Source organism: Enhydra lutris, unplaced genomic scaffold (genome assembly GCF_002288905.1).
Source record: "Enhydra lutris kenyoni isolate GAN:26980312 unplaced genomic scaffold, ASM228890v2 scaffoldscaffold4, whole genome shotgun sequence".
Lineage (NCBI taxonomy): Eukaryota > Metazoa > Chordata > Mammalia > Carnivora > Mustelidae > Enhydra > Enhydra lutris.
In genome coordinates, this window is record NW_019154088.1 from 458,054 (window position 1) to 484,343 (window position 26,290).

Genomic DNA, 26,290 nt, shown 5'->3' on the forward strand with positions numbered 1-26,290 from the left:
TGGGGACAGGGCCATTCCAGGATACTTTTTCTTTGTGCTGAGTTCAGGTAGGTAGGTCAGTTACCAAACAAAGGATGATTTGAGAGGCTTTAAAAGTTTTCAATGGACAACTGACATATCACTACTATTAGTGGCTCATCCAACTCCACCTTTCCTCAAAAGGCAAAGAGGTCTGGGAGAGTAGCGTGGTTTTGCAACTCACCGGCCAGCTGAATGCAAACTGGTGAGTGCATAGAATAGTGCAATGAACCAGCAAATGCCTGGATGTTGGGTCACTGGGGTGTTCTGAGCAAGCAAAAGTGAAGAGAAAGATTAGAACCCAGGAAGGAAGCAACAGGAGAGAAGGAGGTTCTCAGAGAGAAGTGAAGTATGAGCTAACTTCACAGGTTTGCCTGGCGCTGGCAGGACTCGAACCTGCAGCGGGATGACTGGTAGCAGAGAAAGAGGTATTTGCCACAGCATTGCCAGAATGCAGAGAGGGAATGTAGGGTTGCCATTAATTATGGCAGAAGTTAGGGTAAGGGAGAGAAAGAAACCAACAAGAAATATAATCGGGGAGTAAGAAGAAAATAGCCAACTGTGGAACAGCTGAGACCAGTGAAGCAATTCAGATATTCATCAGAGTGTAGACAGGGCATAAAGCAATCAGAAGGCAAAGGACAGAGGCAAGACTGGTCTGAAGAAAGGGGCCGTCTTGTGCCAGATGTTAACCCTTCCTTCTTTACCTTCTAACATCTCTATCTTTCAGTCTTGGCTCTCCTTCATCCTTCCATGCAGTCACACACGACCCATCTCAGTTCTTCGCCACTTGTCTTAGAAGCAGATAGTCACACAAGACATGGGATCTCAACCATTGATGCCAAACTCGGCCTGTGCCCCTACCCTCATCCCAAACCACACAAAAATGAAGGAATTATTTCATCTTTCTTTTTATTCTCAAAATATGGGAATACAAAAGTCCTAGGGGTATTGGACTGTGCTGGCCCTTACGGGGGCTCTCCTGCTTTGGAGGAGTCAGAACCGAGTCCCGGGAATGTGAAAGCATTACATCAGAAGGACAGCAGTAGCTACTGTGCCAAGTTCAACAGCCCAAGTCACACCCCCGCCATTGACACAGCAGGGGCTGGGCTCTAGCTCCTGAAGAAGAAGGTGGGGAAGTGATAAATGATTTGAGATAATGAGAAAAAAAGCCTGTGCAGAATGGTCTGGTGGAAGAAATGGCGAAGGTGAAGGACAGGGGTCTTCCTCTCCTCTCTCCTACTACTGAAGGGCAGAGGCACGTGACCCCAGCAAGGGACCAAAGTAGACAGCAGCTACTTGGATCCCATTAGGGAAAGGCCAGATCACTCCAGCTCACAGGCTTTGGCAGGTGGTGGGATACTGGCCATAAGAACAGAGACAAACTGTTCCAATTTTTCTGCAGCTTGTCTTCCGGCCTCCAGTACTTCCTCATGATTGGCCTTCCCCTTGGTTTCATAATCCAAGACGACTTTGTTAGTGATGAGGGAGAAGCCAAAGACTCGAAGTCCACAGTGCCTTGCAACTATAACTTCTGGTACTGTGCTCATGCCTGATGAGGAGAGAGAGGAAATCAACCGTCAGGATCCTCAAAGGACTATTTTCCTCACCCTCTGGCCTCATCTCCATTCGTTACCTCACTGACAATTTAGTATCTCAAAAAATCATCCAGAGAAGCAGCTAATTTCCTGTCTGGCTTAGGTTGTTCTGTATTGCTTCAATGAGTGGGGCCTCAGAGGGCCTTACACATCACTTATAAACACTACGATTACTTCTCTGTTTCTGGTTATTCTAAAGTCAATTCTAAGGATGAGGTTCCATCTTCCAGCCAGAGGTACATGGATGGGTCATTAGCATTATGGCTGTTAAAGCCCTAGGTGCTGGGTGGGGAGGTTTAATGCTGACAAGACACCAAATCTCAACACCTTTCAAATCAGTTTAACTCAATCTTCCCTTAAGTTATATCCTCTCCCAATTTACCAATGAGGTCTATCATTTTTTACCCCTTTCCATCCCTATTTTTACCACGCCCCTCCCCTCTTCAAGCCTCCAGCCAAAGTTCCCCTGCTCACCAACAGCATCTGCCCCCAGCTTCTGCAGCAGCCCACACTCTGCCACAGTCTCAAAGGAGGGGCCTGCCAGCATCACATAGGTGCCTTCCTTTAGCTCTCTCTGCTCCCCCATCTGTTTCCAGGCACTGTGAGCCCTCTGCCTCATATCCCGGTCATAGGCATCGGACATGGCAGGGAAACGAAGTCCAAACCTAGGACACAGGTTAGAATCTCAGATTCCTGGAACCACATGAGCCCTCTCCTGATTTCCAGACAAATCCTTAAACCCTACCCAGCTATAAAAAAATTACAAAGTAAGATACACACCTTTCATCATTGGGCCCCATAAGAGGGTTCACACCACTGAAGCCAGGTAAGTTGATGTGATCACGGATCAGCATGATATCTCCGACCTCAAACTCAGGGTTGAGTCCTCCAGCTGCATTGGTGACCACTAGGGTGTCCACACCCATAAGGTAGAAGACCCTCACTGGGAATGTCACCTTATAAGCACAAGACAAAAGATCATAAAGTGTTCTTAACAATGTCACCAACCCACTCACACAGATAGGCAAGATACAGATCAGGAAAGAAGAGAAAGGAAAGGCCTAAAACCTACCTAGCCCAGGAATCTAGGTAATAAAATAGGATTAAGAACTCTCTTCCCCCTCCTTCCAGATCCATCCAGGCTTTGACCTGACTTACCTTCCAGATTGAGTAGCCTTCGTACATGTGGAATCTGCCCTGCATCACCACACAGGCCTTGCCATTCAGGAACCCAAACACCAGTCGACCAGCATGACCTGGCACTGTATGCAAAACAGAAAGGAGAAAGAATGGGGTGATGTCTTCATAGGATACATATCCACTGAGCACCCACCAGCCAACTCATTGCGCCCAACATGTGAGGATGTAATTAAGCCGAAGAAAACATTCTTCTCTCTCCTTTCAGAAAGCTGAAGTCTGGCAGAGACAGAAATAAATCAATCATAAGCCTACAAATAAGTATATAAATACATCTTGAGATTGGGGCTATGGGAGTAAGGATGTTCAATGTGAACCATGTAGCAAGGGAAAGAAGGAGAGGTTTTTTTTAAAGAAACTTCAAAAGGATAAGAAGGCCATACCACAAGAGAATGAAAGTGAGTAAAAAATAAGAGTAAGTGGGAAATACTGATTGCAGTAAATGTAGTCATTACACATTACTTTTCCAAAAATTTTAAAACTCTCAAAATGTATATTCTTATTTTTTTTTAAGATTTTATTTATTCATGGGGCGCCTGGGTGGCTCAGTGGGTTAAGCCTCTGCCTTTGGCTCAGGTCGTGATCTCAGGGTCCTGGGATTGAGCCCCGCATCGGGCTCTCTGCTCAGCAGGGAGCCTGCATCCCCCTCTATCCTGCCTGCTGCTCTGCCTATTTGTGACCTCTCTGTGTCAAAAAAAAAAAAGATTTTATTTCTTCATTTGACAGAGAGAGAGAGAGAGAGAGAGCACAAGCAGGGGGAGCGGCAGGCAGAGAGGGAGAGGGAGAAGCAGACTCCCCACTGAGCAAGCCTGACGTGGGGCTCAATCCCAGGATCCTGGGATCATGACCTGAGCTGAAGGCAGACGCTTAACTGAATGCGACACCCAGGTACCCCTCTTCTTATTTCTTACCCTAACTAAACCATGGTTTAATTGACTCTTGAGAGGGAACTCATGGTATATTCTAGCTTCCTAAAGAAGCTACTGACCAGCAGGCAAATGGGCTGAGTTTGGACCCATCTAAGTCACCTCCATTATGACCCACAAAACCATCGTGTAGGAATACAGGCCCCTAATGGGGCCTGCAGGGATGTGGGAGTGCCAAATAACTCCCCACACAGACATAAGAACCACTATTACCATTTCCCTTCTCTGGCATTTCTCTTCTAATGGACTAGAGGGAATGGGTGGTGTGAGAGAGGGACCAAAATCAAGAGGAAAAGTTGATGGATGGTCAGAGACAGAAGAGCTTATAAAAAAGTAAAAAACCTGCCAGTAATAGAGCAGAGATAACAGAGCTAGGAAAAGGAAAGTATAAAAAAATAGGCTGATAAAGAAAAATTAATCCACTTATCACTTAGTATAGCACCCTTCTTGGGGTGGGGTGGGGAAGGGCAGGTGGAGCCAATGTCACTGCCACCTCCCTTAGAAAACTTTGCCCTTTGCCTTCCCTCTTTCTCTTTTTTTAAGGATTTATTTATTTGAGAGAGAGGGTGCACAGAGGAAGGGTCAGAGGGATAGAGTCTTAAGCAGAAACCCCACTGAAAGCCAGCAGAATTCTGGGCTCCATCTCACAACTCTGAGATCAGACCTGAGCTGAAACCAGGAGTCAGAGTCCATGGCTCTGAGCCACCCAGATGCCCTCCCCTCCCCGTCTTTTTAATCTTTGTTTTCCCCAACCCCCCATTTCCACCTCCCTGCTCTGGTCTCCCAATCTTGCTTCATAGGGTTTGAAAAATACCTGTGCAAAGTCTTAACTCCTAGAGAAAAGGGGAAGGAAGACAGGAATTTAAAACATGAGTAAGGGGCGCCTGGGTGGCTCAGTGGGTTAAAGCCTCCACTTTCTGTTCAGGTCATGATCCCAGGGTCCTGGGATGGAGCCCCGCATCGGGCTCTCTCCTCAGCAGGGAGCCTGCTTCCCCCGCTCTCTCTACCTGCCTCTCTGCCTACTTGTGATCTCTTGTCAAACAAATAAATAAAATATTTTAAAAATAATAAAATAAAACATGAGTAAACAAATCAATGGATATTAGTTATCTGAGAATTAATAAGTAAACCAAATAAACCACTCTTGCCCTTATTTTACCTGGTCTATCCGCCCTCCCCTCATTTTTTCCCCCAGAGAACCAGCTAAGGTCACTAACCTAAAGTTCATGAACCACAGGTGAAAACAGAGTTTCATAGGTAGTAAATGGAAAAATGTCAGTAAATTAAGAGATTTGGCTAACATGGGAGAGTAGCGAAGGGAAGTGTGTGGCCGCTCCAGGAGTTGCCCACAGTTTGGGGGGGGGCATAAACCCAGAAGGTTAATCCAGTTTATTACTTACAAGTAATAGGAACTTCCCAGCCTCATTTATTACTTTCATATGAGCCTACTCTCAGTGTGAAAGGGGACGAGCAGGAGCAGATCGTGACTCCCAGGCATCTTGTAAAGTAGGTGCATCACCTTAGGTGCAATCTTTACCCACTCAAAAATCCATCCCACATTAGCAGTAAGGATTTGGGCATCACCCCGAATTGTTATTTTCCTTACTCATAAATTGAAGGCATGGCTTCCCCCTTTTTAAGTAAACTCTTCCCCAACAGGGGATTCGAAGTCCTAACCCTGAGACCAAGAGATGCATACTCTACCCATGAGCCCAACAAGTACTCCCTACCTGCCTCTTTTCTGAGGGGTAGGCTTAGAGTTTTCTAGCTGCTATTAAGATACTGGATATGCCATCCTCAGACCCCATGGAGCTCCACGTGCATAGGGGACATCAGCTCCTTTCCTCTTCCAAAGGGTGAGTGTCAATCAGGTCTTGCGTATCCATGCATTATCTGTGTATTTTGTCTACAAGAACATGGCAAACTGTGTTCATTTATTATTGGGCACCAGTGTGTGCCTTATCCTGGGACAGGAGCTAGAGCTGGGGAGATTGGGAATGGTAGGAAGACGTAGGACAGGGCTTCCCTGACTGTCCCTAGGGGTTAAGAGCACTACTCTTTCCATTTAATCTGCAGACTGAAAGAAATGAGAGGGGTTGTGCAGATGCGGTGACTACATAGTGTGTGAGGATAAGGAGCATGGGAGTGAGATGCTGCAAAGCTTTATGAAATTCAGAATCGTTACACCACTGGAAATATGTCATCATGTGGTACCACTGCCACACACCTGCCCTGTTTACTACAAAATTTCTTTTGGCGGGGGGGATTTCCTTCTAAAGTCACTCTGATTCATGGTGGTCTCTTTCCACCACCACGCCCCCCCCCTTTTTTTTTAAAGATTTTATTTATTTATTTGACAGACAGAGATCACAAGTAGGCAGAGAGGCAGGCAGAGAGAGAGGAAGGGAAGCAGGCTCCCTGCTGAGCAGAGAGCCCGACACAGGGCTCGATCCCAGGACCCTGGGATCATGACCTGAGCCAAAGGCAGAGGCTTTAACCCACTGAGCCACCCAGGCGCCCCCACGCCCCCCTTTTTAAAGACAGATTGAGAGAGAGCGCACGTGCACAAGCAGGGGGAGCAGCAAGCAGAGGGAGAAGCAGGCTCCCCACTGAGCAAGGAGCCTAATGCAGGACTTGATCCCAGGACCCTGGGATTATGACCTGAACCAAAGGAAGATGCTTAACCAACTGAGCCACCTAGGTGTTCCTATTTTTCCCCTCTCTTAAACAAGCTGTCCTTAGTCAAATGCTGTAGAGGCCAAGCAGGTGCAGGCATGAAAGAAGCACACCTTCTCATCAGTATCCCTTGGTCCAATTCCTCACCGCCCCCCCTTGCCAGCACCTGTACTTTGGGGAAAGTTTGGAATCTCGCTGTAGTCAAAGCTTTGGGTCTCCGTTAATTTATTGGCCAGATTCCCTAGCCCAGAGCCACAGATAATCGCCACTTGAGGTCGGTGCTTGGTTTGGCACAGAAGCCATTTACTCGTTTGCTGATAATCATCATACGTAAATCTAGGAGAAAAGGAAAATCAAGGTAAGTTTCTCTCTCAACCCATCACACACTAAGGACTTTCAGTGCAAAAAGGCTGGGAGATGTGCCAGGGTGGTAGGGGACACAGAAGCTAGACAAAGAACAGCCCCAGAGGGGGGATCCTTGCTCTCAGGAAATACCACACTAAATACCCACCCACTCCTCTTTCTGAATCAGACCCACCGAGAAAAAGTCTGGCTGGAAACTCCCTCCTCATTCCAGAGCCTGGCAAAAGTTAATGATACCTATGTTTCCACCCCGATCCCAAGCCCCAACTTCAGTTTTGCTACCCCTGGCAGGTTTAGTATCTCTCTTTACGGCAAAGATTTAGAAAGGAAGGGCCCATAGAGTCTACAGAGAAGTACAGTAAAATAATCAAATCAAGGAGGCTAAAATGGCTGGGTCTCAGGATTAAGACTTCTTTAGGGCAGTGACAAGCCCAATACAATCCTTCTACCCTATCTATCACTGAGGATACTCAAAATGTAATTAAGACTACCCTGTGGGCAGGGATAAAAGGCAATGGGAACACTCCAGTAAAAATCTATGTGCCAGGGACGCCTGGGTGGCTCAGTGGGTTAAAGCCTCTGCCTTCGGCTCAGGTCATGATCCCAGGGTCCTGGGATCGAGCCCCGCATCAGGCTCTTTGCTCAGTTCCTCCTCTCTCTCTGCCTGGGGCTTTGCCTACTTGTGATCTCTGTCTGTCAAATAAATTAAAAAAAAAAAAAATCTATGTGCCAGTTAGTTCCCCCACATCCATATTGCTGGGATACTCAGACCAACACAGACCCTGTTCAATGGAATTGCAAAGGGTAGTTTGCCACCAGCAACCAGATTAAGCCAAAAAAGCAGCTTTGGTTGTCAACAGCTCCAACAGAACTGACTGCCTCATGTTTCTCAACAGCAGCTGGTTACAAATTCTGTAAGCCCACCCCTAGAGATCCGTAATTCCGGGGAGAGTCCCAAGGATCTATATTTTTTACAGAAGTGTCTTAGGTAATTCTGATTCAAAAACCAGGTTTAAGAATTTCTGGTCTAGAGGAATGCAGAACTCAACCTGGATTCTAGTCTCAATTTTGCCTGTTTAAGCAAATAACCTGTGTTTCAAAGTCTTTCCTCAAGTATAAAGCAAAGGAACGTCATCAGCCCCACCGGTCTTACAGGTGCAGTTTGAAAATGATTTAGAAACTTATCAGTAAGCTCCTAAAGGCCTTACACTCCATAAATCAAGGTTCAGGTCCACAGCACTTGAACCTTTCTCCCACTTTCCCCATCTGTGTTCTCCATCCTGCTCTCTCCCATCACCCTTCTCTTCACCAAGGTTCTCTGCTCTTCAAAGACCTAACCATAGACACTTACTTGGAACCCATGCATACCCAAGAACCAACTGAGAATTCTTCTCACAATTCCAATCCAATTCTCAAACACCCAACTGGAAAAAAAAACAAAGATGGGGCGGCAAGGGAGGGAGGGCCGCGAGTGGGACTGAGATGTGACAGAGCTGAAGACACCTAACCAAACCTTCAAAGGAAATCTTTTCTTTAAAAGCAAAGGCTTTGAAACCAGATGACTCTACAATAAAACAGGCTACCCTCTAGGTAGTAACTGGATAAAGGATGGGGGGGTTGGATAATGGGGCTGGGGCCACAGGATGATGCAAAGAAGCAATGAAATGGTTCATCAAATAGAATCCCAAGAGGTGCAAAAGAAATGAAAAGTGAGAAGCCCTGGACATCTAGCATATCTAGCAACAGTTTATACAACTTCTTCATGGGCCATCAGTCCCCCAAGAACACCCTGGATCTCGGTGCATCCAAGAGCTACTGTGATCCCCAATGCTGGTGACTTGGAATGCAATTTCTGGGACTAAGGCAGAGTTTTCCAAGGTGCGAGGCGGGAGGAATGGGCAATCTTTTGCTCAGTTCAATAAGTAAGGATTTCCTTCTCTCCTTGGAAACTCCATCCCCAACTTACTTTAAAAGAAAGGGGGGGGGTGCGCACCTGGGTGGCTCAGTCGGTTAAGAGTCTCACTTCGGATCATGAGGCTCAGGCCATGATGTCAGGGTCCTCTAACTGAGTCTCCCGGAGGGCTCCCTACTCAGCTTCTCCCAGTTCCTCTACCCTTCCCCCTCTGTTCCTGCGCGCATTCTTTCTCTCAAATTTTATAAGTCTTAAACCTTTTTTTTTTTTTTTTTTTTAAAGTAGGCTCTACGCCCAAGGTGGGGCTTGAACTCAGGATTCTTGAGATCGAGAGTCACAGACTCTCTACGGACTGAGCCAGTCAGGCGCCCGGACTCGAAGTTATTTTAATTGGATCTCCAATTTGAAGGGAAGGGAGGCGCTGTGTGGGACTTCAGGATTTCTCCTCTGAAAACGGTCACCAAAAAAAAACCTCGCAGCTTTACCTAAACTCTACAACGCACATCTGTGAAAAGCACACGGGGTGGGAAGACCTCTTCCCGGTACGCGTGTCAGGGTGGCTGGGGGACAGGGCGTATGCCCCCCTGACACTTGGATCTCAGTGCGCGCGCGCACACCCACACAAACACACCGGCTCCTTCCCGGAGTAGACTACACCGTACTTATACTACACGGGTCCCCTTCATGCTCCCGTGACGCCAGCCCTGCTCGATTCCTGCTCCCCCAGTGCTGCGCCGCGCGGCCGCGACACCTGGCTCCCCGCCAGGCCTCTCTGCATTTCCAGGGCACTCGTTCCCCCTCTTGGCCCCCTCGGGGCCCTGGTACCGGGCTTCCACATCTCGGTGACAGCAGTTCCCCTCCCAGGTTCCCCGGGCCTGCAGCCCTCTCACCGCTTCTCCATGGCGCCGCCGCCGCCCTGTGGAAGAGACCGTCTTCGGCCTCTCGGAACCGGTCCGCTGAGCCGCTCTGAGCTGTACTGGCCGGGAGCCGTGTGCCCAGTCAATGCAGTTACTCACTGCTGGCTCTCAGCCCAGCCCGGAGTCCCCAGCCAATGGCAGCCGAACACGCAAGACAGCCCCCATCTCCATGGTGACACACCCAGATTCAATCGCCCCAGGCTGGGCTAACTACTTAATCTGAGTTCTCCCAGCGCAGAACCTGACCTCGCTCCACCCCACCCCCTAGAGGCTTCTAGCACTGCATCCCAGCCCCCACTTCCGTTCGCCAGGCCGAAGTTTCCCTTAAGCAAGCCTCTTCCACCCTTTCCGGATTGTGTCTAGAGCGAACCGCGAGAGATTTGAAAAGACAAAAATTTAAACCTTATATCTTGCAACTGCAGAATAAAATTAAGTGAGCCTGTATCTGAGTTGTGTCAAAATTTGCAACGAGGATGCAAGGCAAACACAAATTCATTGGGGGTCTTAGGAATTGCAATTTGGGAGACTTGGATTTGGGAAGAAAACCAAATTGTGTTCCGCTGAAGGGAAAATGTTAAAAAAAGGGGGGGGGGGAATCCCAAGAAGATTTACATAAATTGTTTTGCCAAATTAGGATTGTCTGAGAGAGTCTAATTTCCGTTGAATTTCCAGTTTGCTTTCCGGGGCTGCAAGAAGCCAAGATGTTGCAGTTTGGCAACGAACTATATTTAAAGTCTATGTTCTGTGCAGAGATGGACCTACATAAGCCCCACTTCCCTAATAGCTTCCTGGTTCCACTTTTCCTGACAGTAGTGATTCCATTCCAGGTTTTCCACTTTCATATTTTTTTTTTAAAGATTTTATTTATTCATCTGACAGTCAGAGATCACAGGTAGGCAGAGAGAGGAAGGGAAGCAGGCTCCCTGCTGAGCAGAGAGCCTGATGCCAGCTCTATCCCAGGACCCCGGGATCATGACCTGAGCCGAAGGCAGAGGCCTTAACCCACTGAGCCACCCAGGCGCCCCACCACTTTCATATTTTTTGACCAACATCTTTCCTTGGAAAGCACTGATGATCAACCATTGGGTCATCTGTTATCCACCTAGCTCAGAAGGTTCATTCCTAAAAGGTCATGCATGTCCCAAAGAGGAGGGAAAATGAAATGTCATAGATGATGAATGTAATGGAGAGCATATAGTCACAGCAACAAAGAGGTTTTTAAGAGGCAAGTCTTAGACATTGTCCTCATCTTAAAAGTCCACGGAGTTGATTTGTCTTCAGGGATTGCTAATGGTTAGCAGTAGGTTGATCATTTTAAACCTTTGTGTGACCATAATTTTGACATCTTGAATGGCTAAACAACAGTGAGAAATTCAAAGCATCATTGATTTAATTATAATTAAAAAGGAGCATGTAAGTACAATAATAAATATGATTATTTGTAATTCAGATCTTAGAAGGGCTCCAAGTCCTGTGGGGAGTCCACTGAAAAGTGGACTGAAAGAAAACTTTAAACCGACTTAGAGGACTGAAAAAACTTCTTTTAATGATGACAAGTTTAAGTATTCTGGTGGTTTTCAACTGAGCCTGTTTGTGAGGTGTTAATCTAGGTGCAGCAGGAAGTCTTGGGGATGGTACAGACTCCTTGAGCAGCCAGCAAGTAATCCAAAGCTCTTCTGTCATCTGGTACAACTCAAGCAAGGGAATCTAGAGACCATTGTGCTCTAATGGTCCTCACAGTGGATCTGGCTATTCTATTAACCATCCAGGACAGATTCATAATCATGACCTCATTTGTGGCAGGTCCTGCCAGAAAAAAAGGATCACGAAATTCTAAGGAAATCCATACCTTCGTTAGGATTGTATCCTATAATACAGGATGTCCATAGCGATTGTCCATAGTGATGATCTTCCTATTTGTAGGAGTCATCATCTGGGAGGTCATTTAATGGAAATCATTCAATGGAAAGAGCTCTCTTGTTTCTATGGTGAGTGTCTTTAGGGCAGGAGAGATCCCTGTGTCCAACTGAAATACAGTGAAGGGAGAAACTAGATATTCTAGGAGACACTGTCCTGTCATTCTCTGACTATGATGAGGGAGCAGAAGGCAAGCTGAGGACAAAGCATAGGCTGACACCCCACAATGTACCTCTCCCCAAGTGGGAGTGCCTGTGTTCCTCAGGCACTCCTGGTTCCTGACTGCCCTAAAACTAAGGGAAGGAAAAAACAAATGGTTTTAATAGAGATCACCATCTTGCAAGACATGAGTCTCCATCAGTTTACCAATGTCTTAGTGATTTACAAGAAAAAGAGCATTCTTATCAATATCCTACCTCCCAGAGACCCATAACTCAGTTTCCTGGAGCCCTAACATCACCCTCCCTTCCTTGAGTGATGTGGGAAACCAAGGCAGAAAGGAAAGTAAACAAAATTAAGTTTCTTCTTGACCTGCAGCCCATTGACAAGGACCTGAGATGGGCAGAGTATGACATTAATCCAGGAAATTCCCAACTGTCTTAAGGTTGATGACTTACTAGAAGAAAAAACAACCCTAGCTTGACAGTAGCAAGGCCTCTAGCATCCCGAGAGTCTTCTATAGCATATCAAAGTCCTTTTGGACACCTCCCTTTTTCCTTGCCTCCCCCAACTCCCAAGTATATGATCAACCATTCCTCACAACCCCAGTGCAACAGCTCCTTCTGCCCACAGGTCCTGTCCCTGTGCTTTCATAAAATTACTTGTTTGCACCAAAGACATCTCAAGAATTGTTTCCTGGCCATTGGCTCCAGATTTCAATAATATTCAAAGACTACATCATCTAGGCAGTAAAATGTCCAAGGTTGCCACTTGTAGGCATGGACAAATGCCTACATATATCCCATAGGATATGGGAAGCACAAAATATTTCTTTCCAAGTCTGATTATCTATAGACTCATCTATAAGTATGGAGGGTAAGACAGGAGAAAACCAGGGGCCTGTTTTGTTCAAGCAGCCAGATGACTGCTTCTTTTGATAGCAGAGCTTAGTTGAAAGACTCTTTTGCAAAGGGGTGGCAGGTAATTCGTTAAGAAATTTAGAACAGGGTTAGAGGGTGAGTTTATGGTTAGGCCAGTAAAATGAGATTCCTAACCACTATGAAGTTCAGCAGGGACTCCCCAGGTAGGAATAGCCTTTTTTTTTTTTTTTAAGATTTTATTTGTTTATTTGACAGAGAGAGATCACAAGAAGGCAGAGAGGCAGGCAGAGAGAGGGAGGGAGAAGCAGGCTCCCCACTGAGCAGAGAGCCAGACATGTGGCTTGATCCCAGGACCCAGGCATCATGACCTGAGCCGGAGGCAGACGTTTAATGACTGACCCACCCAGGGACCCCTGATAATTTTTGGTGATGGCTTCAAGTTGTATTGTTTACCCCATGAGACCATCTAATCGGTTTTCTAATGTGTCAAATCATGTATATATTGCAGGACTATCTCTATAGGCAATCAGGGAAAATTGTTAGAACCTATCCATAGATTTCATCTGGGGTCAAATTTACAATCTATTCTGTTCATTTCTTTCTAGTTTGCCAAACGAATTTGTCAGCAAATTCAGGAGACACGGACGTTGCAGGTGGTAAGTGATAATAGGATAGGGGCTGACTTAAAGCAGCTGGGGTAGTAGCTGAATCAGCCAAATGATCTCCTTTGCTTTTCTCCATGTTTGTCTTAGAGTGTCATGGATTTTAATGACCACCAGAGATTTGGGCGGTTGGATAGCATTTAAAGATCAAATATATCTTAAAATTTTTTTTTTCATTTTCTGTTCAGAAGTCAAGAAACCCCCTTTATTTCTAGATACCAGAACCATGAGCATACAAAAACCATGAGCAACACCAGATGCCTATCTACTATTGATATAGATGTTAGCAGCCTTATTTTTACCTAGAAAATAGGCAGTAGATATTGCCAGAGAGTTCTGCCTGCTGAGCAGAACTGGCCTCTGGTATGGGTTTAGCCTCAGTGGTTTCAGTTAAGGATATTACAGCATCACTGGCTCAGTAGTGACTGGTTTCAACCTTTGAGTAGGATCTGTCAGTAAACCAGATTAATTCAGCATTCTTTTTTTTTTCTTTTTAAAGATTTTATTTATTTATTTATTTATTTATTTATTTATTTATTTATGTATGTATTTGAGAGAGAGAGAGAGAGTGAGCAGGGGAGGAGCAGAGGGAGAGGGACAAGCAGACTTGGCGCTGAGTGCAGAGCCTACTCGGGGCTCAATCTCACACCCCTGAGATCACGCCCTAAACTGAAATCAAGAGTCAGACACTTCACCAACTGAGCCCAAGCGCCCCTAATTCAGCATTCTTGAGAGGCACTTCCTGTTTATCAATTCAAGGGGTTAAAAGTTGGTTCCTCTGTGTTAAACGGTCATGAGAGTTTTCATCACCTGGCAGAGAAAGAATGGCAGGAAATCCTCTTGAGGTGTTTCATCAGGCTCAAATGTGGAAATATTTCCCTCTTTTGGGAAAAGATATGTGTGCCTCATGGGCCTCAAGGACATCTCATCCTAAAGGATGAATAGCTGCTGAGGTACTAAAATGAATTGGCGAGTGCCTTGGATGAAACCCGTCTGAAAAGGGACTGGTAATGATTTTAAAACAGTTATAGGTATATTAGAAACTCTCAGCACTTGAGTAGTTCCAGGACTCTGAGGAGGCGGATGGGGTTAACGACAGACAGCGTTGCCCAGTGTCCACAAGCTTTGGTCACCTCATCTCCCACAGCGTAATCTATCTCCTCCAAAGGATTGATCTGGAGGGTGGAAGAACAAATAAACAAAAACCCTTTGGGGCCCCTGAGCAGCCCTAATGTTGAAATTTGGCTTGTTTTCCTGGGAAAGATGCCATGAAATTTGAGGGCTAACAATCTTGTCATAGCCTCTCAAGTTTGAAGCAGTTCATCCAATGCCGAGGCTTTTTGCAGTACTGGCAATCCCTTAAGGGGTGATTTGCCTGGAGAGTTTGGTAAGAAAGTTTAGTCAATTGCTGTAATTGCAGGCTGGTAATCTGGGTTGCTTATATTTGAGTATTTAGGGCTTGTGTGGGTTTCCTTTTGATATCATTTTGAATAGCCCACCAGAGCTGCCTGGCAGTAATTAATTCGGTCATGAGGTCGGTTGCATAGCAGCACAGTTAAGTTCCAGTTTTTGATTTGAGTTGCAAGTTCCTCTTACAAACCTTCAATATAAGCAGAATTTAATGGGGTGGAAGAAAGATGGTCAACTTTTTCAGTGCCATGTAGTGGTTTAAAAGATTCCTCAAATCTTTAAACAAACAAACAAACAAACTATTCATCAGATCTTTGGACACATTTTTGGATTTTTTTTTCCAGTCAGTAGTATGGGAGAAACCACTAGGAAGCTTTCTGTGGAGTCTTTAGCTAATTTTGAGGCTTCCTTCATGCCTAAGGCCTTTTTGTGGGCAAGTCCAATAAAGAATCTTTTTGCATCCATTCTCTGCCAAGTCTTTCATCTACTAACACGTGAAAGAGCTGATAAGAGAAAGAGAATCCTGGGGCACCTGGGTGGCTCAGTGTGTTAAGCCTCTGCCTTCGGCTCAGGTCATGATCCCAGGGTCCAGTTTCCAGTCCATACTACTGGACTGGCTTATAAATTTGGACTACAATCAAGAATTCTCTAGCAAACCCAATAGGGTTTTTTTTTAGGGTTGGGGAACTGCTTGGTAATAGCTCAAAGTTCAGCTTTAGTCCTAGGAGAATGAGAGACCTGGAGCCCTAAGATGTCATCTCCTGGCTTAACTTTAAAGGGGGTACATCATGGCAGGCCTGTACATCATAGGACATCTCTGTGGCTCAGTTGGGTAAGTGTCTGCCTTGGGCTCAGGTCATGATCCTGGAAGGAGTCCTGCCTCGAGCACCCTGCTCAGGAGGAAGCCTGCTCCTCCTTCTGCCGACAGCTCCCTCTGCTTGTGCGCGCTCTCTCTCTCTCTCGCTGACAAATAAGTAAAATCTTAAAAAGAAAAAGGGGGGGGGTCCCTCCTGAGGAACCTCCAGATAATCATTACAGAAAGGAAGTTCAACAAGCAAAGGGACAGGAATAATGAATAGGTAAGCAGGGGTGGAGCAGAGGGAGGGAGGGATGGAGCAGCAGAGGATTCTTCTAGTTTAGTAAATCTCCGAGATAATTCAGAATTTGCCTTAGTTTAGAACTAGTATCCTAGAAAGAAGGAATTTTTGAGTCATTAACACGTTTTGAGGCCTCGAAATGCTAGTTAAAATTAACTTCCTATCTGGGTTGTGGTTTAGCCTTATATCCTTTCTCTAATTGATTGCACAGATAAACTAACTTAGGAATCCCGAAGGAGCCCCGGTTGGCCAATTAAATTTTAAATCATCCCAGGTAATCATTGTCCAGACAGATAGGAATTTGCAGGATGAGGGCCCATAATTCTTATACTTAAAACCAGCACTATTTCCAGAAGGGTGCCCAGCAGCCTTGCTTCAGAAAGCAAACTTCCCATTTTCAAGAGAAACTGTGAAAAACAGCGGGCCACAGAGGACACTCCAATAAAGCCAAACCTCAAACTGGAAAGTTCAGATTACAAGAGGACTCAGCAGACTGACTGGGACCACTGGGGAGTTAAAGGAGCAAGATGGACTCTGTAAGTACCTTATTTGAATCTATGGTAGAGACAGAGGAGGGAGGTGAGACACTCCGCAGGCCCACTTCTGACACCATGTAATGTCAAACAAAATTTGCAATGAACTTGCAAGGCAAACAAAAAATGTATTTGGGTAACCTCCCAGTATGATGTGAAAAGGCTATTTCATCATTCTCTTGCTTTGTTTCCAAGTTTGGGATAATTTTTCTTAAGAGCCCTTTTTCATTCTCCCAACACATCCCAGTTCAGACAATAAATCACATGGCAACCAAACTTATAGAATATCGTGGATATATTCTCCACCTTCCCGGCCATCCTTTTCTTGACATATTCTTATCCAGGTTTATCCTTTAGGATGTGGCACCCAGAACCAAAAATTAAAAATCTCCACATATGCCTTGAACCATGAAGGCTACAGAATAATTCAGACTCCCATAATTTCAACACTATCTCAGCACAACGCATGGAATGAACAAAGATCACATTAGTAGCCACATGGTATCTCATTGGCTTATGTTGAGCAACTGAAATTTTCAAAGTCTTCTTTATCTAGAATGCTCCTTTTGTAAAAATCTTTCAAAATGCTGAATTTACTCCTCCTGACACATAAAATTATTCCCCTCTTCTGTATCTTCTTCCACCTATGTATCCCTTTCTATTAGAACTCAGTTAATATTGAAACTCAGTTTGGTGAATATTGCACACACACACACACACACACACACACACATATACACACATATACATATGTGTGTATATGTGTGTGTGTGTGTGTGTGAATAAACATAAATAAATAAATAAACATAATAAATAAATAAATAAACATAAATAAAAAGAATAAACATTCTTTTTATTGTTAAATCAGTCTGGGTGGGTTTTGTTTTGTTTTGTTTTTAAAGATTTTATTTATTTATTTGACAGAGAGAGAGAGAGAGAGAGAGAGATCACAAGCAGGCAGGCAGAGAGAGAGGGGAAAGCAGGCCCCCTGCTAAGCAGAGAGCCCAACACGGGGCTCAATCCCAGAACCCTGAGATCATGACCTGAGCCAAAGGCAGAGGCCCTACCCACTGAGCCACCCAGGCGCCCCTCTTATACATGTTTTATAAAACAAATTGATGGGATGTCTGGGTGGCTCAGTTGGTTAAGTGTCTGCCTTCGGCTCAGGTCATGATCCCAGGGTCTTGGGATCAAGTCCTGCTGGGCAAGGAGTCTGCTTCTCCCTCTACCCCTTGCTCATGCTGTCTCTTGCTATCTCTCTCTCTCATATAAATAAATAAAATCTTTTTAAAATAGAAGCCCCAGCAAGCCAGCACATACAGTTGCTAGACATATGAGTAAGGCCATCTTGGACCATTCAGTTATTTCCAGTCACCCATTACGTATTCATGAATGAGCCCAGGTGAGACCAGCAAAAGAACCATGCAGCCAACATGCAAAATAACAAGGAGAAAACACATATCACTTTGTTTGGGGGTTGTTCATTATTTGCAATAGACAGCTAAAGACAAGAAGTATACCTCTCCTTCATGCCAGCAGGGATTTTTTCCACCTCTTTTATGGCTCTTCTCACAAATTACTGCCTTGCTTTATGGGTATGAATCTTCTGACCACTACCAGATTGTAATGTCACTGAGGGCGAAACAATTTATTGGCCTTAGATTTCTCCTACAGGACTATACTCAGAACTGTAGGTATTAGATGATGAGTCCATTTGCAGATTAACTAATGGCTCCTTGGAATTCAAGTCCCAAAGGAATTTATTATAAGGCAGTTTTCATTGTGAGAGCACTTAGAGAACCACTGTCCTTCCTTAGTTCTGTTCCAAACATATATGGATGGAGGTAAATCCGGCATTGAAAGGGATCTAAACAGGACATATTCAGGGATTATTCCATCAGACCTCCCATCAAAGCCTCACATTCCTGTCCAACAGAACATGCTTCTTACTGGTTAACATTTATGTCTCATCATGGGATGCGTGGGTGGCTCAGTTGGTTAAAGTCTCTGCCTTCGGCTCAGGCATGATCCAGGGATCCTGGGATCCTGGGATCCAGCCCCGCATCGGGCTCTCTGCTCAGCCGGGAGTCTGCTTCCTCCTCTCTCTCTCTCTCTCTGCCTGCCTCTCTGCCTACTTGTGATCTCTGTCAAATAAATAAATAAAATCTTTAAATGGGATGCCTGGGTGGCTCAGTTGGTTAAGCCACTGCTTTCAGCTCAGGTCATGATCCCAGGGTCCTGGGATCGAGTCCTACATTGGGCTCTTTGTTCGCAGGGAACCTGCTTCTCTCTCTGCCTCTGCCTGCCACTCTGGCTTCTTGTGTGTGCTCTCTCTCACTCTCTCTCTCTCTCTCTCTGACAAATAAATAAATAAATAAATAAAATCTATAAATAAAATCTTAAAAAAAAAGATGTGGTTCATATACACAATGGAATTTTACTCAGCCATCAGAAAGGATGAATACTCACCATTTGCATTGACATGGATAGAACTGGAGAGGATTATGCTAAGCAAAATAAGTCAAACAAAGAAAGACAATTATATGGTTTCACTCATATGTAGAACATAAGGAATAGCATGGAAGACCACAAGGGAAGGGGGGGGAAACTGAATGGGAAGAAATTAGAGAGGCAGACAAACCATGAGAGACTCTGGACTCCAGGAAACAAACTGAGGGTTACAGAAAGGAGGAGGGTGGGGGGATGGGGTAACTGGGTGATGGGTATTAAGGAGGGCATGTGTTGTGATGAGCAGTTGCTGTTATATGCAAGTAATGAATCGCTGGACACTACATCAAAAACTAATATATGTTGGTTAACTGAATATAATAAAAAAATAAATAGATACCAAATATGGCTTTGGTGAAGGTGGAGAGAGTCATAAAAGGACAGGTTTTGGAATGTAAGTATAACTAACGTACAAATAATGAACACTGTTACACTGTAGAGTGAACACTTGGGTTTGTGTGCCAGAAACACTATAAAGAACAGCAGACTGGCCTGTCCCCCTGTAGAGCTCCAGTCCCTTCCCCATTTGAATCCAGATGTTCCTTAGTTCATTAGGTGTATGTGGGACCTAGGTGGTGGGAGGATACCAGCATCTAAGTAGAACCTGTCCTGGGAAAGTTGTCTAATGATCAGAACCTAGGTGAAGTCTCCAGCTCCTGCAGCAGCCACAAGTGCTAGGACAGCAGCGATTCCTTTATCATCACGTATTTGGGGTGGGTTGTACTTCCTTCATTGTTAGGCTCAGTGGAGAGGCTTCTGGCTAAACTGGCCATGGTCCTTGGAGTTGTCTTTTCAATTCCCTGTCGCCTCCCAGATGTAAGGCAGTTACCATTTGAGCTATGACCTGGGGAAACTCAGTGTGGTTTACGTTCCCATAGAGACCACACAAGGTTGGAGAAGGAGGCTGGTGGGTACACTGCAAAAGTTGGGTTCGGAGGTTACTAGTAGACATCAGAGTTCTCCTTTAGTTTCTGGGAAGGGAGTGAGGTAGAACCCTTGTCTGAAGGATTCTTCGGGAAAAGGCAGCCATTCCAGCATGGTTTTCAGTCAAGGATCCTCTACATTTAATAGATCTGAGCTAAAATGGCCCATCTGTCTCAATCAGATATTTACCACGACCATGAGCTGGTACCACCTTTTGTCTTTGTCTCCCAGTATTTCCTTCTCCTATGACAATGGGGTCTTTCCCATCTGTACTTGCTTAATTAGAGGAAATTACTTCAGTAACACCTAAAACAAAGACTTTTATTCTATCATCCATCATTAATCCCAGAATAATAGTCAGCTCATCCTACACTTACATAATTAAAGAAATCCTCCTAAACTATTCTTTACATAACAAGGGACTACTCACCTTGACTTCTGAACCTGCCCAACCTGAAACACCCAATAAAGGTGAAAGAATACAGATCCCTAAGTGGGGGGATCCTGCTGTCTAGGTACCCATTTGGTAGAGCACTTTGGTAGGCTTGAAAATTGCAGGTGTCCCCTATTTTTTGCAAGTTCAAGTTATGCCACTTTGGTTTATGAAACACCTACATTAGTACAGGTAAACCTCAGAAATATTGCAGGTTTAGTTCCAGACCATTGGAACAATGATAATACCACAAGAGAGTGATTCAAGTGAGTTTTTTGGTTTCCCAATGTGTATAAAAGTTATGTTTACACAATATTATAGTCTATTAAGTGTGCAATAGTATATCTGAAAAGTACTTACCTTGATTAAATACTGCTAAAAATGCTAACCACTAATAAAAAAACTAAACCCAAAGATATATATACCTTGTGATCAAAATCTACAAAAGAAAATACAGATGGACATAAAAATTTAAATGTAATATATTTTTGGAACAACATGGCGTAGTTGGAGATAGAAAGGTATAATCCAATGGAGGTAAAGCCAACTCAAACGTGCATTCAAGAAGGAGCATAAAGAAATGATTTAATGTTCCTAGGATCTGTTTCCACCTAACAAGTAACTGAGAAGGCAAAAGCCCTTGGTATACTGACCCAAGATATTTCAGTAATGAGGCTTAATCATTTGTTAATAAGTAACTCATATTTTTGAAAATTTCATAATGTCATAATTTATTACTGTTGCTTTTGGAAGGATGGATTTCATGAGGCATCCAATTAAAAAATAAAATTTCCCACCTGGTAAGAAAAAGGCTAACCAATCATCTGAGCTTTCAGCAAGTTGTAATCACTGATTACAGATCACCACAACCAATATAATAATAATGGATAAATTGGCAATGTTGTATAATTACCAAACGGTGACTCAGACACGAAGTGAACAAATGCTGTTGTAAAAATGGCGCTGATAAATTTGCTTGACACCGGATTGCCACAACCTTCAGTTTGTAAAAAACCGCAATACCTGCGACGAGCAATAAAGCCAAGCGCACAAAAACGAGGTATGCCTGTAAATGTTTTCCCTAAGCGTAAGAAATCCGAAGAGCCTTTCGCTTTAAAAAAAAAAAAAAAAGGAAAATAGCTTTCACCGTTCTGCCGCTGACTCCGGTGGAGGCAGCACGCCTAGAAGGGAAAGTGGCACCACCCAGCTCCTTCCCTGGGAACTACACTCAGCATGAAGCCGCCATAGGTTTGAATTGTGTCTTTGAAACTCTGCTTTTTTTTCTCCATGTATTTTGTTCATCTCTTAGCAAGAAGTGTCCTACGGTATCAGAAAAGCCTAAGAGAGATTATTTTGGGGGTTTGGGACCACTCAAAAAATTTTCCATAATAATTAATGGTAATTGTTTCTTCCCTTTATTCACTTCAGCTTAAGAAAGATTTCATAAGACTTCTCCTTTCGGATACGGGTGTTTGGGGGGAACCTGTAGTCTTATCAGCTATGCAAGTTGAGTATGGAGGAATACGGATGAACCGGAGAGTGAGTAGGATTGGCTCTATGTTTAAATGTCCGAGCTGCTCAGCTTTTCCAGTACTTGTCAGAATCACCTTCATTAGCAGTATCCTGGGTGGGGCAAAGTTGTGACTAGTCTAAAAACGGTCTCATCTTGTCAGACTAAGTAATTAAAATATCCTTATACTTAATCGGGTCAAGAAATTGAGTGAAACATGAGATATCCTTGTAGTGGTAGATCCAGACTCATTGAAGAGGTGATTTCATAACCAGGGATGGGGAGTGGGAAGGTTGAGTCTGCAGGGCAGGCTCCTGGAGAAGCCAGGCTTGGGTTTGGTTCCAGAAGTGACTCCAGTGTGAAAGGCCTGGTAACCTTAACGTTTCAATCCATTTCGTACACATGGTACACATGTACAAATGGTGCACATTTACTCCAACTTTTTACAGGTGTCTTTGCAGCCTGCCTAATCACCACCGACCTCCCTCTTTTCTCAGCTCCGCCCCAGCTCTGACACTTTCACGGCCGGCTCCTTCAACCACGCCCCCGGCTTCCGGACCAAAGTTCGGACCAATACAGTTGCACCCCACGGGTCACAGGAGAGGCCAGCCAATTGGAGACCAACTGTAACCGCAAAGAGGAGATGTCTTTTAGTGGCATCTTTGGGCCAATGAGGAGCAATGATTCCGCGCTCACTATGGGCGCGTAACAGAGGACGCGCGGCTTCCTGAAACACGTGACCAGCCCGCTGAAGCCGCCTAGTCCCACCTCCTGGTCTGGAGGTAACGCGATGGCTACGCTTCCAATGGCTCGCAGAACCTCTCGTCACGTGCAGTTTTTGCAGGCCCAGCGGCCTCCGGGAGGTCATGTGACAGTTGACGTTGCCGCGGCTCTCCCCAATGGAAAAAAAGAGCTGCCTTGGCAGGACCAAGAATTGATTTGTGGCCACGAATAACAGCACGGCCGGGGCGGGGATAGCCTATCACGTGCTTGCGGGACGGAATCGGGCGGGGTGGGCCACTGGTTGCGGGGCGAGCTGGGCGCGAGGCGCGCAGGCGCCCTGGGGACCCGGTAGCGGCGGCGGCGGTGGCTGCGGAGACGGCAGCGGCGGAGAGAGCCGGATCCTTGGCCGAAGGAGGAGGCGGTGGCGGCGGCGGCCATGGCGGCAGACGGAGAGCGATCCCCGCTGCTCTCCGAGCCCATCGACGGTGGCGCCGGCGGCAACGGATTAGTGGGGCCCGGCGGGAGTGGGGCTGGGCCCGGGGGAGGCCTGACCCCTTCCGCACCACCGTACGGAGCCGGTAAACATACCCCGCCCCAGGGTAAGCCGGGGCGGGTCCGAGGTGTTCCCGGGGGTACTCTGGAGCAGCGGGAGGGGGCGGGGCCTGGGGCGGAGGCGGGGCCCCAGCGCCAGGTGCGGAGCAGTTGCACCTGTGACTGGGTGACGCTCTCTTTCTTTCGCAATTGCCATGGAGCTTGGGAAAGGAAGGGGCTTCTAGGGAAGCTGATTGAAGCACGGATTATAAGAAGCCCGCCGAGCTAGGTCAGAAGGGTTGAGGACGAAAAAGAGTTCCTTGACCCTTTGGAGCATCAGTGAGGTGTCTGCAAGTGATGCCACCCTCCTTTTTACTTTCCTCTTCAGCATTTCCCCCGTTCCCTGAGGGACACCCCGCCGTGTTGCCTGGGGAGGACCCGCCCCCCTATTCCCCTCTGACCAGCCCGGACAGTGGGAGTGCCCCTATGATCACCTGCCGAGTCTGCCAGTCTCTCATCAACGTGGAAGGCAAGATGCATCAGCATGTAGTGAAATGTGGCGTCTGCAATGAAGCCACTGTGAGTTATACATATCTATGAAATGGGCCCTGTTTCCTAGATCCTCTTTCTGATCCCTCGATTCTAGACTCTGACCTTCAGGTGTTAGCCAAGTGCTAGTCATGAAACCCCGGTTTCAGTTCCAGGAGTCTCACACTGTCATTTCTCCAGAAGCCACTCACTGAAGATAATGTTTACAATCCTGTACCTTCATACCTGTCTTGGATACTTAAGCCTAGTTTTTGTGAATCTCATGTTATAATTTCATCTGTCTGTCCTGGCTAAAATCTTATTTCTCTGATCTCTCCTCAGAAGGTGTTTTTGGAGGAAATGGAAGGGATTGGAATTAGAGGTTTGCTTACCGATGTCCTCATTATTCTCTAGCCAATCAAGAATGCACCTCCAGGGAAAAAATATGTTCGTTGCCCCTGTAACTGTCTCCTTATCTGCAAAGTGACTTCCCAGCGGATTGCCTGCCCTCGGCCCTACTGGTAAGAGACATAAGGTGGAGAAGGGCATCAGTGGGAAAAATTGGAAAGCCGTAAAAAGGATGAATGTTTGCAGAGAACCTTAAGTTGAAAGAGCCTCGTGTTTATTTAGAAAGAGAAAAATACTGCGGACTGTTGTATCTTTTAGAATATTATAGCCATCTTTCACATCTGACAATAAAAAGATTGGGGTGAAATGGTGTCTTATAGGACATAGAGAGTCTAGTAGGCTGGGTGAATTATCATGAGATAAAAGAGAAATTAGCGATCTGAAGTTTAAACTGTGTTATTTCTCAATTCCCTGGGGATAGGGTTGGGGTGGTGTGGGGTATAGTACACGTACAGAGAAGTAGAGGAGTGGAGGGTGTGGAGGAGGGATAGTGTGGGGACCTTTAAGATTAAAAGTTATTTAAACGTAGTCATTTTCTTCTTTACAGCAAAAGAATCATCAACCTGGGGCCTGTGCATCCAGGACCTCTGAGTCCGGAACCACAACCTATGGGTGTCAGGGTTATCTGTGGACATTGCAAGAATACTTTCCTGGTGAGGAGGAATATTGGGAAGTCTTGGGAAGGAGGGGGAGAAACAGAAGTAATCATGAATGTATTTCTGAGTTATGATAATTAATCCTAAAAAGGCTTGTTCTAATTTCCCTTCTGTTCATTTCCTACCCTCCCCTGCCCCAAGGGCTTCATCAGACATGGCCCTGCTTCTATTAATTGGTTCTCCCCTTTTTGTTCTCCATAGTGGACAGAATTCACAGACCGAACCTTGGCCCGTTGCCCTCACTGCAGGAAAGTGTAAGTGATTGGAGAGTGGCATTGTTGAGCGACTAATTGTTGACATGTGTGGGAAAATCTGCAAGGCTTTTGCAAACATCCATTTGTTTGCCTCCCCACAGGTCATCTATTGGGCGCAGATATCCACGAAAGAGATGTATCTGCTGCTTCTTGCTTGGCTTACTCTTGGCCGTCACTGCCACTGGCCTTGCTGTGAGTAATCTTGATCCAGCCCCTCTCATTCTTCAGCCTCATCTCCATAGCCTAAGATTTGGGAAATGGCTACCTTAAAAACAGTGAAAGATTAACTGAGGGGGTTTTGTTTTAATGTGTAGGTGAACTGAACTTGAAGGTAACTGATAATCTTCATTGTTAACTGTAGGAGTAAAAATCAGCCATCTTCTTTATGCAGAAGATAGGGCAGTGGAGAAATGTGTTAAATTAAAAAGAGTTGTTGTAAGGAAACCTGGCTCACCTGTTAGAAAAACTGACAGATGTCTAGAATTATATAACTTATGTACGTGCCTAGGGGAAGGGAGCAGAACAACTGGCTAAGGTGGTCCCTGAAGATGGATACACATGGATAGGGAACCAGGGATTGAAGCTCCCAGTCTGTTACTACAATTTCTAGAAAATGTTAAGAGATCAACAGTAACCCCATCTTCCTTCTTCATCAGTTTGGCACATGGAAGCATGCACGGCGATATGGAGGCATCTATGCAGCCTGGGCATTTGTCATCCTGTTGGCTGTGCTGTGTTTGGGCCGGGCCCTCTATTGGGCCTGTATGAAGGTCAGCCACCCTGTCCAGAACTTCTCCTGAGCTTCATGACAACCCACAGACTGTGCCTGGCCCCTCCCTGGTGGGGACAGTGACACTACGAAGGGAACCGTGGTAAAAGGCTCCCTCGGCTTCTGTAAAGGGAGCCAAGCAGCTGCCTTCCTTTTCCCTGGGGAGAGGTAGGAAGGAACCAGGCCCTCACCTAGGTTTGGAGGGGTAGAGAAGACCACTGCTGGCCATCTGCTTTCCTCCAAGGGCTGCTGTGTTTAGGGTGAAATAGAATGTTGCCCCTAAACCTGGGTCCTAGAAGAGGGTTCTAGCCTTGTCCTTCTATTATGCTGAGAGCCATTCCTGTCCCTTAAACATTCCAGGGCAGGGTGGGGGTGGGTAGCCCTGGGGGTTCCCTCCCTCTTTTGCACCATTAGGACCTTGCTGCTGCTATTGCACTTCACCAGGGGCTGGCTCTGGCCTCAGTACCCTCAGTCTCCTCTCCCCCCATTCCGTGTCCTGGGGGGGTGGGGTCAGCCGCTGCTTTGTACAGAACCACAGGAACTGATGTGTATATAACTATTTAATGTGGGGTATGTTCCCCCAGTCCTGTATTTCCCTTAATTCCTCCTTCCAACCTTACCCCCTAGTTGGGAGTATTTAACTGGGCTGGGTAGGGTTGCTCTGTCTTGGGGGAGGCTAGGGATTCATCCTGTGCTTGTAAATAAATACGGTCATGACTATCCTTTTCTAGTTGTTTATCTTTATATGTAAAAAACGAGGGGAATTTGTAGCCCCACGAA

At 45.7% G+C, this 26,290-nt stretch overlaps 2 protein-coding genes across 3 annotated transcripts; one reads left to right on the forward strand and one right to left on the reverse strand.

The window, feature by feature from the left end:
* Positions 1–913: 913 nt before the first annotated feature.
* Positions 914–9,689, reverse strand: LOC111140568 (purine nucleoside phosphorylase). The gene is made up of 6 exons (XM_022492783.1): positions 9,581–9,689; positions 6,582–6,751; positions 2,775–2,878; positions 2,397–2,572; positions 2,091–2,281; positions 914–1,570 (listed from the first exon to the last, which is right to left on the reverse strand). Exons 1-6 carry the CDS (start codon positions 9,589–9,591, stop codon positions 1,344–1,346), a joined length of 879 nt encoding a protein of 292 aa, XP_022348491.1. The 5' UTR covers positions 9,592–9,689; the 3' UTR covers positions 914–1,343.
* Positions 9,690–22,656: 12,967 nt separating this feature from the next.
* LOC111162295 (phosphatidylinositol-4,5-bisphosphate 4-phosphatase 1) lies at positions 22,657–26,232 on the forward strand. Of its 2 annotated transcripts, none has more exons than XM_022526608.1 (7): positions 22,657–22,963; positions 23,284–23,474; positions 23,838–23,944; positions 24,379–24,484; positions 24,689–24,741; positions 24,843–24,933; positions 25,398–26,232. In XM_022526608.1, exons 1-7 carry the CDS (start codon positions 22,801–22,803, stop codon positions 25,539–25,541), a joined length of 855 nt encoding a protein of 284 aa, XP_022382316.1. In that variant the 5' UTR covers positions 22,657–22,800; the 3' UTR covers positions 25,542–26,232. The 2 variants fall into 2 exon arrangements, with proteins under 2 accessions (XP_022382316.1, XP_022382326.1); XM_022526618.1 differs by having other exon boundaries at positions 22,657–22,942.
* Positions 26,233–26,290: the final 58 nt, after the last annotated feature.